The 18,982-nt window shown below is 35.1% G+C and overlaps 1 protein-coding gene across 23 annotated transcripts in view; it reads right to left on the bottom strand.

Annotated features, from left to right (window-relative positions):
- LOC136026341 (longitudinals lacking protein, isoforms F/I/K/T-like) overlaps positions 1–18,982 on the bottom strand; it is a 93,393-nt gene that overhangs the window by 34,587 nt on the left and 39,824 nt on the right. The window contains exons 5-6 of one of the 23 annotated variants that reach the window (XM_065702850.1): positions 7,099–7,225; positions 3,099–3,290 (exon numbers count right to left, since the gene is read on the bottom strand). The exons of 19 other annotated variants lie outside the window; for them this stretch is intronic. In XM_065702850.1, coding sequence (XP_065558922.1) covers positions 7,107–7,225 — 119 coding nt within the window. In that variant the 3' untranslated portion in view covers positions 3,099–3,290; positions 7,099–7,106. Of the gene's footprint in view, positions 1–814; positions 3,291–7,098; positions 7,226–12,535; positions 15,752–18,982 lie in introns of those variants that run through there. 3 more of the 23 variants (XM_065702849.1, XM_065702834.1, XM_065702836.1) reach the window with 3 other exon arrangements.

Genomic DNA, 18,982 nt, shown 5'->3' with positions numbered 1-18,982 from the left:
CTGGTCTTTTGGTTAATTGACATCTAATTTCTACGATCAACTGAGGGACAGTCGGACAAAAGAATTAAATTACACTATGTACAAATTTTAAAGTCGAGATTCATTTCATTTATCAACATACAAGCATCAGTTGGTGACTTCTGAGAAACATCTGGGCGTCTCTTTCAATTTTTGCCCGTTTAAAATCCTACACGCATTATCTTTCTCATTCTGAAACGGCAAAAAAGCTTGAATTTTACATTGAATATGTGATCTATTGATTACCACGCATAGAGGGAAGGGGGGCCGGATACCTACTAGAAGTAAAATTGAAGCATCGAAGCGTAAAAACATTCACTTTTCTTTCCTCACTCGAATAAACCATGGATAACCCCTAAGACTCTGTGTCTATGCAAGTAAAGTTAACAAGAGTTCTTTACATGAACACGTTAGTAAAAGTATTTGTAAACTTTAGATGGCCTCCAGACAGCAAAGCAAACAATCTTCATTTGAAGGACTTGGAGACAACAAGCAAAGGTGTTTTCACATCTTGAAATTTTTCAATCGGAAATAAAGTGTACAATAGAAGTTACAATATCAATTGGATTTGACAAACAGTAACACCAATTCACAAAAGCCAGAAAGGAGGCAAATGCCGCAGCTGGAATATGCTCTATTTCTTCTTAATATGCTTTTCGAAGATTTCATGAAAACCAAAGGAATGCTATTGACCGGGAAATGCATAAAGTTGACGAACTTTAATAAAGAACTTTAATACAACTTAAAGAACTTTAATACAACTTAAAGAACTTTAATACAACTTAAAGAACTTTAATACAACTCTGGGAAAGAACTTTAATAAAGTTGATCGTCTCATGAGAGACAAAACTCTAAACGAAGAACACAAAACTACACAAAACGAAGAACTAAATCAACTAAGAACAACTAAGAAATTGATAGCTTATATTAAAGTCAATTAAAAAAATTACAACATTCAATACAATAAATGAGTTTTAAAATAAGCATCAATATAAAATAGTGTCGCAAGAATTTACAGGGTGAATCGAGTTCAACCTGGAAAAATGCGCGACCACAAAGGAACCAAAGCAACGGCAGGGATCATCCAATAAACTGTGCAAAATAATTTTTTGCAAAACTTTAAAGTTGAATTTGTCATTGAAAATACAAAGCGATTATTTAAACACAGAATTGGTTATGTTAGTAACTCCTAGCCAATCATTAATCTTCGGGTCTGGAAACAATTGTGTGACATTACAGGACGAGTGCCTGAAGCTTCATGCCAATTATTAAAACGGTGACAAATTTTATAATTTCGGCAACTCTGTCCTGTCTAAAGTGTTCTATTTTCTTTCTTTTTTTACGTCCCGTCTGACAGACCGCCTTTCGTTATCCAATTACTTTGATGCCTCAATTTAATGCGACTGAGACAGAGGCATGTGATTGCAATCGATTTGATGGACAAGATTGCATTCACACATCGCACCCCACAACTGGCCATAACATGAAACCTGTATTTCGCATAAACCTTTCACCAGAGGCAAGAGTCAAAGATTACCAATGTCAGGCAAAAGCTGAAGGGGGAAGAAAGGCCAATATCATATTTTAAGTTAGATAATTTAGGAACTATTTGGAGAAAGTTGTTTCTTGAATGCTTAGTTAAGGGCATAACAAAACTAAAGATGAAACCAGGTCTTTAGGCCACACAAAAACAGATCTTCAATATATTAGAATTCTCAAATCAAAAACTAACTAGCATTTAGGATAGCCGCAAAGTCCATAAAATAACAACATATAAATTACATCTAGGGCTTGCCTTCTATTTATGCACACACATATCCTTCATAGAATTTTCACACGCGATGTGAATTGACTGAGATTAACTAAGCTAACTTCCGTCTCTAGTCAAACATACATAAGGCTTGAGCTGGATATTAGTTTGATCAAGGCCGTCTCCAGAGAAGGGTTGGCTTGAGGGACAAAATACCCCCTCCAAAGCTATAAAATCACAAAAAAATTGTAATTTTTGGCGGTTTAATGCAAAGAAAACACGAAAACATCTTCGCCCATGGTTAATCCCCCCCCCAAAAAATCTTATGTATGGGCCTGCAATTGGCCCAACAGAAGGGAATTGGGCCTATAACAGGAACAATTAAAACCTTCTATCTGAAAAGAAGCAATTATGACAGCAGAGCTGCAATAAAATACAAGCGGGCTCTGGGTTTCGATATCCGAAAATCCCCGAAATCCATAAAACAAACAGAAAAGAAAACTCGAAGACTTCTGGTTTTAGTCTTACTACACGAATTGTCTCGTGGAAAATATCCCAAAATGTTGGGAATTCGCTCATCTGCTAGAGCATACAAAATTCTAAAAAAATCATTTAGTGCTTGACGAAAAACATGCTGCATCCGCGCCTGTCTTTGATATTAATCCTCATTTTTAGGGGATATCAATTTAAATGCTTGAAACTGAAAGTCAGATTAGCATCTGAAAGGCACATAAATTAACAAAATCGCGCGTTTCTTACCGCGTTACTAACTGTCATCCCAAGAACCTTTTCACATCAATTGGTTTTTATTTTATTTTTTATCAACAGGGACAAAAGTTGTGTTCTTCTTTTTCACTCATACTTAAAATGAGATTCTCAAAAATTACCACTGGTAGTACCTCTCCAAAAACAAACATATAAACAGCGTGATATACAATCCAGTTATTGAAGAAATCAACCTCCCTCCCTCGACGGAGCGCGTACACTGGGAATTTCTGAATATACTTATTTTAATTAACCATTTTTTTTCACCAGCCTTTTAACCTTGACCTAAAACAAATAGGCAAATGTATTGCGTGGCAAATTTAGTACCCAAGAAAAAAAAAGCTAAAATTAGCAAATATTTCACAACAAGAGCAAAAAGAACGAAAATAACTTCGTATTCATTCCGAATATTAAATCACAATTTAAAGCACACTTTAACTCACTGGCAGTAGGAAAAACAATGCACCAACGATTATTCACAAGCTCAGTTTTATAATATAGATTTATTGAACTTGTTCCAAATTAAGCATATTAGAATTATGATGATTCCGAATATGTCTGTGCACATGATCCCGCCTAACAAACACTTGGGGACAATAAGGGCAGTTAAAGTGCAATTTTTCGTGCAAGCTTTCCACGTGTCTAATCAAGGTAGACTTTCGAGTGAATTGTTTTGAACAAATATCACAAACAAAGCTTCTTTTCGTCATAGAATCCTTTTGCCTGACCAATACTGAAACTTGATCTATTGTCGAGCCTGAAAACAAAACAAAAATGAAATCGTTCAATGGCCATCACTGACCAGACCAGGGCCCCCTCCCATTTGTACATTCTAAATTTCCAGTAGGCAAACGGGCTTTCCTAAATTAAGACATATTGAATTTTGTTTGACTATGTGCATCTATTTGAGCTTCACTTACAGTTTTTTTTAGAAAAAAAAAGAAAAAAAGATTAGCACTGAAATCAGAAAGTAAAAATGGGATTGGATATCAATCTTTGAATAAAACAGTAGATAAGAAAAAAACAAATTGAATATGAGTTATGGCGATTTTGCCCACTGACCAAAAAAGTAAATAAATTTGAAACAGTAATAACTCATATATAGAATGTAGCTTATTATAGAGGAAATAATAAAATCTTGGGAGTTCACGGACTCCAGACTGACACCTCCTACCCCTCCTATATATACACTTCCTTAAGTTGTATTTCAACATATTAACTTTAATCAACCACAAATCAAACAATAAAATCCCGAATATTTATTTCATGACATGTAGGGATGATTAAACAAGCGTATTATTTTTTTCCTTTTGTCCATTACTAGGTGTCCTTCTAAATGGACTTGCACAAAAACAATTTCACACCTATTTCAACTAACACCTGTGTGGTCTAAAAACGAAAGGGACTTACCAACATTTATGTTCCTAGAAATAGCCTATCGGTTTTGGAAAGATGTCCTTCGAAATTCAATTAGATGGCGCCGTAGTAAAATCAACGCATTAATTTTTTTAAGAATTCATTATTTTTTACATCATTTTTGTTCGAAGCAGAAATGAGCCCACATGCGAACAAAAGATTAATCTAAGAGCTGCGTTCCTTTTTGTATTTACATTTGGCAATACTGTCGAGGTTGTCAAACTATACGCCGATTTCATAACAACTTCCGACGCTTCTGTCCAAATTGTATTGTCCAGCCAATCAAAGCACACAATCACCTCCCCTAAAGTTTCACTCAAAATATAAAGCAATAATGCAATACAAAACGACACATTTTTGACTGGAATTTCAGAACATCGTCTTTCACAATAGAATAGACTAGCTGAATATGATTAAAACGGCAAACTTGGGTTATCATTTTTCATTAATGCTGAAAAAAGATAGGAAAAAGGCCCTAACACCTTCAGCTAATCTCACTAACCTCCTATTAATCACTTTATAAAAAACATCTCAGCCTCGTAAATGCGGGTTTTCAAACCATCAAATAAAATGAGCAAAAAAAAAATACAATTTAAAAGCAGTTTTCGCATTTAAAAACTGACACTGCTTCCTGTTTTCCAAATTATTTTCTTCGATAAAACCCCTGAAACACACTGGAAAGTCAAAGTAGCAATCGTGTAAAACACAAGACATTACAATAAACAAACTCCAGAAACCAGGGTTGGAGGGAGACATATTATGGCCAGAAAGAACATGTCCAAACAGAATAGTTCACAAACTGTCATAGAATACAACTAAAAATAACAAAAGACAAGGAGGTCCAATGACTATTTAAAGACATTTGCAAAACAATTCACCAACAAGACCCACTATTGGCAAAATCTGAAGTAGATATGACTGTACGTACTACGTTCAAAGATGCCTTTGAGCTTCATTGGTGTTTTCATGCTTATAATCACACATGAGACAAGTCTTCCTTTTTTCTTTATTTTTTACTCACACTTAAGTGGTAAGGGCCAGTTTATTTTAGTGTGGAAAAAAATCATGGTCAAAGTATGACATATTTTGGGCGACATCTTAGATTTGCTTTCTAGTCTGGCAACAGTACTATTTACTCCTACAGTAAAAAAAAAACAAAAAAAAACATTGAGTTTATATTATTAAATTCTGGAGGCAGAATTACAATGCAGCTGAAAAAAAAATACAATTTTTGAGTAGATTTCAAAATTTTAAGGAAATGATTAATTCGAGACATCTAAACTCAAATCTCCAGGTTATATGCAGGGTGGACAGAAAAGACACATATCAAAATGCATCGGGCATATGTTTACTTAGCTAAAAATCGATTTCTAGTCATCATCACTTGGACCACGTATGGCAGTTAGAAAAGAGCAGAGGCCGATCATACAAAAAATTATACGTGTGGCAATGGAAACGTAGAACTCGTGGGATATTGCGCCAGGCAACTGCAGTATGCACACTAGTGTAAACGTTCCGATTCGGGACATTCATTCTGAATTCAGTGAATTCACTACCGTTAGTGGTAAAAATGCCTGGACCAGAATAGACGTTAATTTGAAAGTAGGTGTTGAAAATGTTTCATCTACGTCTATACGGTTCTAGGTGTTCATCCCCCTCCCCTGAAAATATCCCACGTGGAAAATAAGGCTTTCCAAATTTGAGATTTTTATTCAAGTTTTCTCCGTAGGATAAGGAATTTTGGTACTTGTGTATTATACGCCACTCACTCAAGTTTACGCTGTCTAAAACTCGAGAACAAACCAGTTTCTTCGTTAGTTTCTTTCAGGTTAGATTGAGACAAGATAAAGACAAGTGACAGAACAGATGGGAAATATATAACTTGGGATATATATTTGGGCGTAAGAGGAGGGAGTAAAGTATTTGGGCAGTCTGAAGTAAGAAATTCTTAATTAATAATATGTAGAATAACTGTACCTAACACATTTTGCATGCAGACCCGAACCAGTTCTCGAGTTTTACACAGCGAAACTTGAGTGAGTGTCGTATAATAAACAAGTACCAATTTTTACTCAAATTTGGAAAGCCTTCTTTTCCTCCGAGGGGCATTTAATGGGGAGGGGGGTATTTTCCAGGGGTGTAAAAACCAGCCACCGTCTGTACATGCCAAGACCATCATTGGCATTTATCAGAAACTCAACTCTCCTTCCTCCCCCTTAGCTCATATTTTGAAAAAAAAAGTAAATAAATTTATGGCTATAAAAACACTATGGGAATTAGACTTTCCTTCGTTGTGAACAGCCAAACAAATTTTGTAAAGAACTTGGACACTAATTTTTATAAAGTCCCATTGTAGCACCTAAAAATTAGGTTTTAAGAATATCCTTTAGCTCAGGTACGATATAATTTCAATGACCGTCAGCAATCATGTATTTATGCGTGACCGCAGGCGAAAATATTCACGTGAATTAGGTACTTAAGTAACCCTCCCCCATACTCGTAGATGAAGTAGGGCGATTGCCCTGATTCCAAATTAAACCAAAACATTGCAAATAAACCAATTTAATAAGTCGGACATCTCTTTAATCGAGTTAACGGATACAAAAAAAAAACAGAACTAGACAATATCCCCCAACTTATCTTTACCACCCACTCCTCCCCTCACGCTACTCGACAATAGACTAATAGCGTAGGGAACTGAGAGGGGACACGTCGGAATTAGTCACACGGTAACACCTGAACCGCAATAGGGTTAATTTCACAGAAAAACGAGGATCAATATAAATCTCAAACAGGAATAAAATACGATCCCGCATATACACCAAAACAAATCTATCAGTAAATCAACAACTGACAGCTACATCGCACACTCATGCTAACTATAAAATAGCAATGGCTGCAACTAGTCGTTTTTAAACCTGCTTAGAAATTGCCATATCTTGATTATTAAGCTTGTATAAAACCTTTCCAGATTCCTCATCTCAAAAAAGGAGATTTTATTCACCTCTTAAGTTCCAAGATGAAAGGCCTGAGATCTAAGTTGTCCCGAGAAATTAAAATGGGTCTTATAACATATTTTAGAATTTATTTATAAAAATGGGTGTCCATAAAACACTCGCAAAAAAAGGATTTTCATAAATCCTTCATACCGTGAAATTTATGGGAGATTCATTTCCCACATCGAGCCTCTGCATTCGAAACGAAGGTGACCCTCTAAACTGTTTCGCAGAGCATAAAAACGGTCACATTTGGGGCATTGATACCTCATTTCCGAACCTGCAAATACATGTGTTAATTCCATAATGCAAAGCAGTCAAACAATTGCCTAATTTGAAATCCAAAAACCAGGATGAGACACCTAGATACTCAAAAAAAAATCTAGTCATCAACCAATGTAGTATTTGCCCGGGCTAAAAGTCCACAGCAAAGCGCTTTAGTGATGATCAAAAGAATTTCAGTAGTCATGTAACCACTTGTGGAAACATACCAATTGAAAAAAATTGTGACATTAAGGATGACGAACTACAAAAAACAAAGAAAAAAAAGAAAAAAACGGTGTTTTAGATGAGTCGAAGGATTTCGCGTTGTTTTTAGTATTTTTTTTTAGTATTTAGTATTAGTGTTTTTTAGTATTAGTATTAAGTTTTTTCTAATATTTAAAAAAAAAAGCTTCTTATTCCGTTTAAACGGCCCCTGTATATCAGGAGTCGTTCTTAAAGAATTGGGACAAAAAGGGATAAAAAGGTTTTAGCAAAAGCGATATTAAGAATGATGAACTCTGAAACAATTAATGAAAAACGGTATTGCAGATGAGGCGAAAGATTTTGCGTTGAGTCAAAATCGAGAAACTCTCAAAATAACATTGGGACAAAAAGGGACAAAAAGTTCTAGCAAAAGCGATATTAAGAATGATGATCTACAAAAAATAAAATAAAAAACGGTGTTATGTGAGCAAGTAAAGAACCACCAGGTATTTAACAGTGCATAGGGGAGGGGTAACAGAGAGTCATGCCTAAATAACCGTTTCGCATCCAACAAACGCTTTAAGAAACTTCTGATGGTGGCATAATAACTGTAAATAAGGAGGTATCTTTGTCGAAAACTATACCATGAAATAAACTATACTAACTATACTAAGAAAAATACAATATTAGAATCCTTTCAGAGAAGTATGCGTATTTATTTTTTTTTTAATTAATAAGAGCTTGTTTGATATTACAATAGCATACCAGTAATAAATGCCAATGCTTACCAATGTATGCAACAAAATAACAATCTCGGCCCAAAGGGGCTTATTCGTTGTGTAAATTGTAGTGTAATCGTCCCTACCAATGGAAAAAGTCCCCGGATGATCAATGGTTATTAAAGATTATTTGTATGGTGATACTCGCGATTATAGGGCATTGAACACCAGTTATTAGGTTATGAGTGAATGAATCTTTTAACGAGGGAGAGGGTACTTGAAGTCTTAAAAAGTTCATTTTTCAGCCTGAGTTTTTTCTAACCTTTCGTATTAAGTCCTTCAGATCAGTGTGGAAGTGAATATACGCCTTAGCTTCTATTCTTTTAGACAGAAATATACTTGAACTCAATATATGGCTTGTATTCTGAGAGGATGACAGGCTAGCTCTTATTACAAAACTATTTTAGAGTGAAAAAAAAAAATTAAATCTATGTTCTGAGATGGAAGGGAGGTGGGCATACCAAGGTACAATTTAATTCCAATGAAACCTTTATCCTAAGGGTTAAGTTGTGAAGTTATTGAAAGTTCTGACTCTAGTACTGAACGACATTGCTGTTTCTGTAGGATTTTTAGATACAAGCAAGTTTTTCCTGCTGAAACTAAGGAGCAACATTAAATTTAAAACGAACAGAAATTATTCCATATATGAGCGAGGATGCCACCCCCTTAATACCTCGTTCTTCCTGCTAAAGTTTTTTTTAGCATATTAAAAAGCTTCTTATTCCATTTAAACGACCCCTGCATTTCAGGAGTCGTTCTTAAAGAATTGGGACAAAAGGGCAGGCTTTAGCGTTAAGAGCGAGGTATTGAGGAGAGAGCATCCTCCTCAATGTTGTTCTTTACTTTCAGCTGGCACAACTTTTTTTATTTAGTTTCTGATTGTTTTTTAAATAACATCGGAAAGATCCACCTTACCCTTCATGGAAACCCATTCCCCGATACAAAAATTTCTCCCGCGTAAAATTTCCATCTCCCCGCAACATTTTTCCTGGAAGTTTTTTTTTCCAGGAATTTTTTTTTCCCGTGGGAAATTCCTTCATGAAGAATTTCTTCCGCAGAAAATTGGATGACTGAAATTATTTCCCCGCGGAAATTTGCCCCATAGAGAATTTCTCCCGCGAAAAATCCCTCCCCGTGGAAAGGTACCTCGGACAATTCCGACCCCTTTGAAAATTTTCCCCGGGCAATTTCCCTGAAACATCTTCATATGTAAAATTAAGTCGGCAAAGAGAAAGTAAGACAAATGAAAATAAATTCGTAAAGGAATTCCCCCTTGAAAGTTCATCTCCAGAAAGTTACCTGCCCATGGAAAATTCCCCTTCCCTAATAAGTGTCTGTTTACATTCCAAAAATTGATTCTACATGTAAACAATAGAAAAATTTCATAAATTACCCCCCTTCCCCAAGGGCTGTGGGGGAGGTCATTTTATCCCCAGAGGCATGGATATTTGATCTTTCAAATATAATTAACAAAATGACTTTTAAGTTAAATTTTATTTGTATGGTAATATCTTAAAGTTATTTAAAAACACTTCTCATTCAAATTCATCGGCTCTAGTGTTTGAGCAGTCTTTCTTAAAGAATTGTGTCATAAACTAAAAGTTTAGCGTTAAGAGCGAAGTTTGAGGAAGGGGCATTCCCCTTCATATACAAAATAATTTCTGCTCGTTTTAATGTTGCTCCTTACTTTCAGCTGAAAAGCTTGTTTTTTATTTCTGGCCGTTTTTTAAAATTATGCCAAGAAAATCCCTTCTCCGCCCCCAATCCGTTTAAAGTTCCTCCTGGAAAATCTCCCTGGAAACTTCCTTTCTGCAGAAAATTCTCCCCGAGGAAAAACCCCTGTAAAAACCCGCCTCCCAAAATAAGCAAACAAATAAACACACATCCGTTACCTTCCTTTTGGTAAAAAAAATTGCAGATAGAAGCTTTAAAGTTCTACATTAGTATTCCCTGGTATTCTGAATCTGATAATGTGATTTTCACAAAGATCATTCCACTTTTTGAGGGTATTTCTCCCTTTTCAAAAATCAGGCAATTTTTCTCAGGCTCGTAGCTTTTGACGGGTAACATAAACAGAAAAAATTGTATATATCTGGAATCAGCATAAAAAGCCAAATACAGTTGGTTACCACAAACTGTTTGATAACATGAAAGGAAGAAATCTAGAGGGCTTAAACCGTATGATGTCTCAGACAAATACACTTAGTGTCTCGGCAGATGACGCGACCAGGAATTTCTCAATCCAATAAAGTCATGTTTTCGGTTACTTTGGGCTGTTGTTCGCACTTTACTAGGTTGCATCTATTTTATCAACCATGGTAAGACCAAATGATATATAAATAATCACTGAAATTTTTGTCTAACTATACACAAAAATACATATAAACAAACTTTTGATGCATTTTTTTTTGTACCCCCCCCCCACCGAACAAAATCCTAGATACCTCCTTGATATTTCATGCTTCTAGCAGGGTTAGGTTTGGCTGTTTTCATCAACACCTAAAGTCCAAAAACGAGACACACTTGACTTTACATCCATACTATGAAAATAGTATGGATGTAAAGTCCATACTATTTATATGGACTTTACTATTTATATTTACCATTTATATATATATATATATATATATATATATATATATATATATATATATATATATATATATATATAGCTGTTGGGGTGGCGCTTCGCCCCCCCCCCCAAGACCCCGTGCGCGAAAGTCGTTACGCGCCATTGTAGTTGTGTCCCTGTGTCCCACCTGTGAATATGGATAGATATAAATATATTTTTAACTACGTAAAACTTGCGAATATACAACATTCTTGGCTGTCCCATTGTCTGTGCATGTCTGTCCCATTGTCTGTGTTATATATATATATATATATATATATATATATATATATATATATATATATATATATATATATATATATATAAATATATATATATATATATATATATATATATATATATATATATATATATATATATATATATATATATATATATATATATATATATATATATATATATATATTTAACTACGTAAAACTTGCGAATATACAACATTCTTGGCTGTCCCATTGTCTGTGCATATAAATAGATTGTCAGGTTTACCGACTCTTGAACATGCAACATATAATTTTCCATGGGTAAAACAATCTGTATTCAGATCTATACCTCATTATTCTAAAGATTGCCCTTGAGCTTTGTTGATGGTGATTGCTAATCGAACATTCCCTGTGTCCCCGTCGTCATTTATATATCCCCCTGTGCCCCCCGGCATCCCCGTTGTTGTTGTTTCCCTGTGCCCCAGTCGTCATTTGTGTGTACTGGTCGTCATTTATATTCCCTGTGTCCCGGTCGTCATTTGTGTCCCGGTGCTTTGTTGATGGTGATTGCTAATCGAACATTCCTTGTGTCCCGGTCGCTTTCTCTATGAGTGTCCCGGTCGTCATTTATATTCCCTATGTCCCGGTCGTCATTTGTGTCCCGATGTCCCGGTCTTTAATTTCGTCAGTCGATAAACATGACGTCACTCGACACACACACACACACACACAGACAACTTATTTATATATATACATGTATATATATATATATATATATATATATATATATATATATATATATATATATATATATATATATATATATATATATATATATATATATATATATATATATATATATATATATATATATATATATATATATATATATATATATATATATATTTACACACACACACACACACACACACACACACACAGACAACTTATTTATATATATACATGTATATATATATATATATATATATATATATATATATATATATATATATATATATATATATATATATATATATATATATATATATATATATATATATATATATATATATATATATATATATGTGTGTGTGTGTGTGTGTGTGTGTGTGTGTGTGCTATTTTGCGTTTTGTGCGAAATAGCACAAAATGGCTATTTTGTCACCTTCCTTTACGCTACGTTCGGCAGCTCAGACCTTTGGTCCTCACACACTCGTATTTTCCCATAGATCTAAAATTACTCTGGACAAACTGCCACGTTTCTACCTTTAATTATTTAGTTGCACATTCAGTGCTCGGAAAGAAAGACGGACAGACGGTCAGGAGTTGAAGGTTCCAGAAGTGCATCTTAACGCTAAAGTAAGACTTTTTCATCTCAATGCTTCAAGACTGAATGCTCTATCGCAGAAACAATATCATAAAAATTTTAGTTTTTTACCTTATAACATTGGGAATGAAGAGGTTCATTTGTTTTTATTTTGTATAAACAATCTAATTTTCAGTTCAATTAATTAGAAAGGCTAACTTGTTATATTTATTAGAATTATAAAATCCTTTCAAAAAAGCACTGGTCAAACTTATAGGAAACCGAGAAGGGTCGGTAAACACATCACCAGATATAAAGCAAATGTCTGTTTATTTTATTTTTACGTCACTTCTTAGTTTCATTCAAAAAACTTGCTATGTTCTTTTATTGAATTTCTGATTTATCCTTACTATTAATTAAATAAAAAAAACAAGTTCTTTTAACGGAAAGTAAGGAGCGACATTAAAACTTAAAACGAACAGAAATTACTTCGTATATTAAAGGGGCTGCTTCCTCATCAACGCCCCGCTCTTTACGCTAAAGTTTGACTCTTTCTCCCAGCCCCTTTCATATACGAAGTAATTTCTGTTCGTTTTAAGGTTTAATGTCGCTCCTTACTTTCCGTTAAAAAAACTTGTTTTTTTTTTTATTTAATTTCTGAACGTTTTTGAATCGATGCATGTTTTGATTTTGGCTCTCCGCAGATGAATAATTAAAACGAAATTTGCATATTTATTTTTTCTTTGGCTAAATGGCTTTCTCATAGTTTTGATCGAATAATTTTGAAAAAAAAGGACCGGGGGAGGAGGCCTAGTTGCCCTCCGTTTCTTGGTTACTTAAAAAGGCAACTAGAACCTTAAATTTTTTACGAATGTTTTAATTAGTAAAAGATATACGTAACTTACAAAATAGCTTACGTAACGAACTTCTGTATTCTCATGTTTTTATTAAGTATATGAGGGGGTTCACCCCCTCGTCAGTACCTCGCTCTTTACACTAAAGCTTAAATTTTGTCCCGATTTCATAAGAATGACCCCTGAATCACAAAAGCCGTATAATAAATAGTTGAAATTACTAAAAATACTTTAGCATAAAGAGCGAGGTATTAAAAGGAAGTGAGCCAATCATACGCGTAATAATTTCTGTTCGTTTTAACTTTTAATGCTTCTCCTTACTTTCAGATGAAAAAACTTTTTCATATTTATTTTTTCATTGTTTTTTTTTTAAATAATACTAGAAAATCCCGCGCTCCCTTCATGAAAATTTTCTTCCCCCATGTCAAATTCCTCCGATGAAAGTTCCCCCAACATATCCCCCTCTTCTCAACCCCCCCCTCCTGTACACTTCCAAATAACCAAAGTTTTTTGACTACGCTGAATAAAATGGCTATCTCAGAATTTTGATATGGTGACTTTGGGAAAATAATTAGCGTGGGAGGGGGCCTAGGTGCCCTCCAATTTTTGGTCACTTAAAAAGGGCACTAGAACTTTTTATTTCCATTAGAATAAGCCCTCTCGCAAGATTCTAGGACCACTGATGCACTCACCCCTGGGGGAAAAAATAAAAAACAAACAAACAAACAAATGAACACGCACCCGTGATCTGCCTTCAGGCAAAAGACATAGAACCTAGGCATAGGACATAGACATGGATATAGCTAGACATTAAAACGAAATTTGCATATTAATTTTTTTTTTTGCTAAATGGCTTTCTCATAGTTTTAATCGGAAGATTTTGAGAAAAAAGGAGAGAGGGAGGAGGCCTATTTGCCCTCCAATTTTTCGATTACTTAAAAAGGCAACTAGAACTTTTAATTTTTTACGAACGTTTTCATTAGTAAAAAATCTACGTAACTTACGAATTAACTTACGTAACGAACTTCTATATTCGTATGTTTTTCTTGCGTTTATGAGGGGGTTCACCCCTCGTCGATACCTCGCTCTTTACACTAAAGCTTAAATTTTGTCCCAATTCCTTAAGAATAACCCTTGAATCGCAAAGGAAATAGAATAAATAGTTGAAATTACTAAAAATACTTTAGCGTAAAGAGTGAGGTATTACGAGGAGGTAAACCCATCGTATGCGTAATAATTTCTGTTCGTTTCAAGTTTTGATGCTGCTCCTTATTTTCAGTAGAAAAAAACTTTTCACATTTATTTTTTCATTTTTTTTTTCAAATAATGCTAGAAAATCCTGCGCCTTCTTCATTGAAATTCTGTTCCCCCATGAGAAGTTCCTCCGTGGAAATATCCTACCACATAACCCCACCCTCAACTATCCCCCCTAAACCCAAAAAATCCCCCTGAAAACGTCTATACACTTCCCAGGAATCATTACAATACGTAAACACAGGTCAAAGTTTGTAACTTGCAGCCCCTCCCATGGGGACTGCGGGGGAGCAAGTCGTCCCCAAAGACATAGTTATAAGGTTTTTCGACTATTGTGAATAAAATGGCTATCTCAGAATTTTGATACGGTGACTTTGGGGAACAAATGAGCGTGGGAGGGGGCCTAGGGGCCCTCCAATTTTTTGGTCTATTAAAAGGGACACTAGAACTTTTAATTTCCGTTAAAATGAGCCCTCTTGCAACATTCTAGGACCACTGAGTCGATACGATCACCCCTGGGAAAAAAACAACAAAAAAACAAAAAACAAAAACGAATAAACACGCATCCGTGATTTGTCTTCTGACAAAAAATGCGAAAATCCACATTTTTGTAGATAGGAGCTTGAAACTTCTACAATATGGTTCTCTGATACGCTGGATCTGATGGTGTGATTTTTGCTAAGATTGTATGACCTTTAGGGGGTATTTCCCCCTATTTTCGAAAATGAGGCAAATTTTCTCAGGCTCGTAACTTTGATGGGTAAAACTAATCTTAATGAAACTTATATATTCAAAATCAGCATTAAAATTCAATTCTTTTGATGTAACTATTGGTATCAAAATTCCATTTTTTAGAATTTCGGTTACTATTGAGCCGGGTCGCTCCTTACTACAGTTCGTTACCACGAACTGTTTGATAAAGCTGTAGAATGCTTAAGGATATTAGCAATCCTTAAAAGAGACAATTATTTATGACGCTCAAAGACGGATGATCAGGCAAATAAATTTAAAGAAAAATTTAACATGAGTGTAAAAAATCATAACATTATTAAAGCACTTGTCATTCCAAAGAACATTTCAAAAGAAACTAAAGTCCTAAAAATTGGCAGGCCGCCTTGATAGCCCAAACAGTTCCCAGTGTTTCGATCGCAAATGTTTTTCCATATCGTGCCGATAAGAAAACATTTTCAAACATGTTGGGGCCAAACACTTCAATTCTTTCTTTCCGCCACACTCGTGTTTCTGATGTCGTTTCAAATTGTGTACATATTTGTATGCTCTTGGACAATTAGAACATTTATACATCTTGTCACCTGAAACACAGTACGGCGGATTAGATAAAATCTCAAAACGCCATCACAATTAACAATTTTGGACAAAAATTAGCATCAGTTCACTGTTTTGTGCACGGACCTGGTTGGCAAATTCTGGGCTAAAAAGTTCGCATGTTATAAATCTTATATATATATATATATATATATATATATATATATATATATATATATATATATATATATATATATATATATATATATATATATATATATATATATATCTAAAACTTATGTAATGAAACTGTTTTTAAAATTATTTTTATTCAAACAAAATTACAATTGCATATTGTCACTCTGAAAATAACTTCCTTCTAAAGGAACACAGCGCTGGAGACGGTTTTTCTACTGCTCATAGCAATGCTGAAGCTCTAATACCCAAATACCCTTCAGCAGGTCGGATGCAGACTTTAGAATGTTTTTCACCGTCCCAAAGTGAGTTCCTTTGACGGGATTTTCAACTTCACGAAGAGAAAGAAGTCACAAGGGGTCAAGTACGGCGAATAAGGAGGCTGAAAAGCCACAGGAATGTTTTACTGGCCTAAAACTTGTTTATTAATTTGATATGTGACAAGGAGCATTATCGTGATGCAGCACCCACCTGTTCTTGATGTTCGGTCTAACATCAACGACATCCATCAAAATTTTTCAAGAGCCTCCCGTTAAGTTTTGATTGATCGTTTGGCCATGAGGTACAAATTCTTTGTGGGCCATTCTTCGAATATCAAAAATTTAACTTCCATTTGAAATTCGGCTTCCCCGTCATCGCGTTTTGGACCTTGGAAAGGTTTAAGTATGCCGCTTCATCGTCTGGCACTTGCTTTCAGGGTCGTATACCCGAGACTCGTCACTCGCCATTTCATTTGAATCCAAAAAGTCGAGGCACCTATCCCTCCTGATATTCTTTTGGTATCGTAAAAGGTTTTTTAGGATCATTTTTACGCTGCTTCTCTCATCCCCAACTGCTTGATAAAAACCAGAAGAACAACGGGTTGAGTCAAAATTCAACTTTTCCTCGATCATACTAACTATCAATCGACGATCTGAATGCAAAAGATATCAGATTCTGTCAATATTTTCATCGGCTCTTGAAACTTAAGACCATTTGCTTCGTGGTCCTTCTTTAATCGATTCTCTTCTTTCTGAAAATGCCTTAGAACACCAAAAAACCTGGGTTCTTGATAGGTTGTTCTATCATATTTTCTACCAGTAACTTTATAGTTGTCCTTGGTTAAGCTGCCGAAATTAGGGCTGGGATAGCGTTTTTAAGCTCCTACCAGGTTTTCCCTCCTTTAAAGCTTTGAATATTATGTAAATAATTTCTATCACTAAAAGATCAAGCTTAGTTTCATCAAACTTGGTTTAACCAGGCTTACTCTTCTTTTCCCAGCCATGCCTTGTTCTCATGCTACCCAAGGTGGTTCCCAGTGCTTGGGCCGGATTTAAATTAGAACTTTTTATTTCAAGTTAATAACAATTTTCAGGCTTTACTGAAAGGAAAGAGGAGGAGGAGGTATAACCGTGAGAATACATCTACAAGAACTAAATCGAACAGTATATCCATTCCTAAAATGTTTACTAACCTAAGACAGCTGGGAACTGGCGTCTCAAGGATTCACTCACTCCTTGCTACTAAATAATTTTATAGCTAAAAGCAGAAAAGAAAAACTTTAACAGTACCTTACAGGGTAGTTTCAGTCATCCTTTATAATTGGCCAGCTTTGTGTATGATTGTTGCATCTTACATACATCACTCGTTACATTGGAATTACCGCCAGAATCACATTGGATTTTTGTTTCATATCAAATCATGCATTTCAAAGGAATTTGTTTCTCTATCATTCTCTTTCGGGAGTCTCAAGTGCAATGAACGATTCAGAACATTTTGAGGGTAGAGCTATTAAACATTTGAAACTGAATAGCGTCAAAAGTTCTTGCAACCGGCCCTGCGTCCCTACAAGTATTTAAACCAATCTTAGCGAAAGAAGCGATCCAGTACTGCATTCGAAAGTTTATCAAGTTGATATCTGGGCGGGACCTTAATTGACACTGATATGAAAATGACACAGTCAAACGACAAGACCCTCAACTATCGTCGGTGAGCTATTACAACTCTTAGAGGTGCTTTTTTACTAACAGAACCATGACGACCCTAAAGATTGTACACTTGAACGCTCTTGTGCAACACTTGAAGCAGACACACAAAGTCAGCATATCTTTATGTTTCTTTACTTCATACATTCCAAGTTCACGGCAAACTTCTTGTTCCCTATTAAGTGGTCAACATATTCCAGAGCTAATCTGACCTGACAATAGCAGGCGAATGAACATGCTTAAAAATGGTTTCTAGCGCCAGGTTTATTATTACATTGTCAGCCTAATCAATACACCTCAACGAATATCATTCGATGCGAATAAATGAGGGAAAAGTGGAAGACATGTTTTTAGAATGGTCCACTTTCAAGTAAGGCGTCATCGAGTTGAAATTCTGAAACTTCCAGTTTGCACATACTGTGACAATTTAAAATATATCAGCAGTCAGGTAGACAGTACTTCCACACAGTTTTACCCAACTTTAAGTCCTTTATTCCTTCTGGAATAGATCTTTGCCCAATTTCTCCGTCTGGAATATATTCTCCCATTCTGGATTATGCTCACTTCTTCTGGAAATATCTAGTTACACTTATGTCATATACTTTTTGGTTGATTTCCAAAATTATCTCCACCAGATATTGCGCAACAGTGTTCCCACCTTTGAGCTCTAGGCCACTTATGTAACAAATCTTTGCCCACTCTAACTATGCATCGGCACTGTTTCTGTTTTCTGTTTCTGTTTCTGTTTTTTCTTGCCTGTTTCTGCCTGTTTCTGTTTCTGTTTTTACAAAAAACAGAACAGAAAACAGAAACAGGCTACCTGTTTTTGTTTTACCTGTTTCTGTTTCTGTTCTGTTTTTTTTTTTCATCTGTTTTTTTCCGTTTCTGTTTTTTTTTTATCTGTTTTCTGTTTTTTTTCTGTTTTTTTTTCAAATGCCACGCTATCTAGCGGGCATGATACCGAAACGCATGATACCTACCCGTACCTACCGTACCGAAACGCACATCTAGCGGGCATGATACCATGATACCGTTGATTTTTGAATTTAAACAAAAAGGGAATAGTTGTGGGAAAAGTCAAAGTCATGGCTAATTGTAGAAAAAAGCTAAGACAGATTG

Source organism: Artemia franciscana, chromosome 4 (genome assembly GCF_032884065.1).
Source record: "Artemia franciscana chromosome 4, ASM3288406v1, whole genome shotgun sequence".
NCBI lineage: Eukaryota > Metazoa > Arthropoda > Branchiopoda > Anostraca > Artemiidae > Artemia > Artemia franciscana.
The sequence above is the reverse complement of the archived record's forward strand: the minus strand, read 5'-3'. Positions and strand labels throughout refer to the sequence as shown.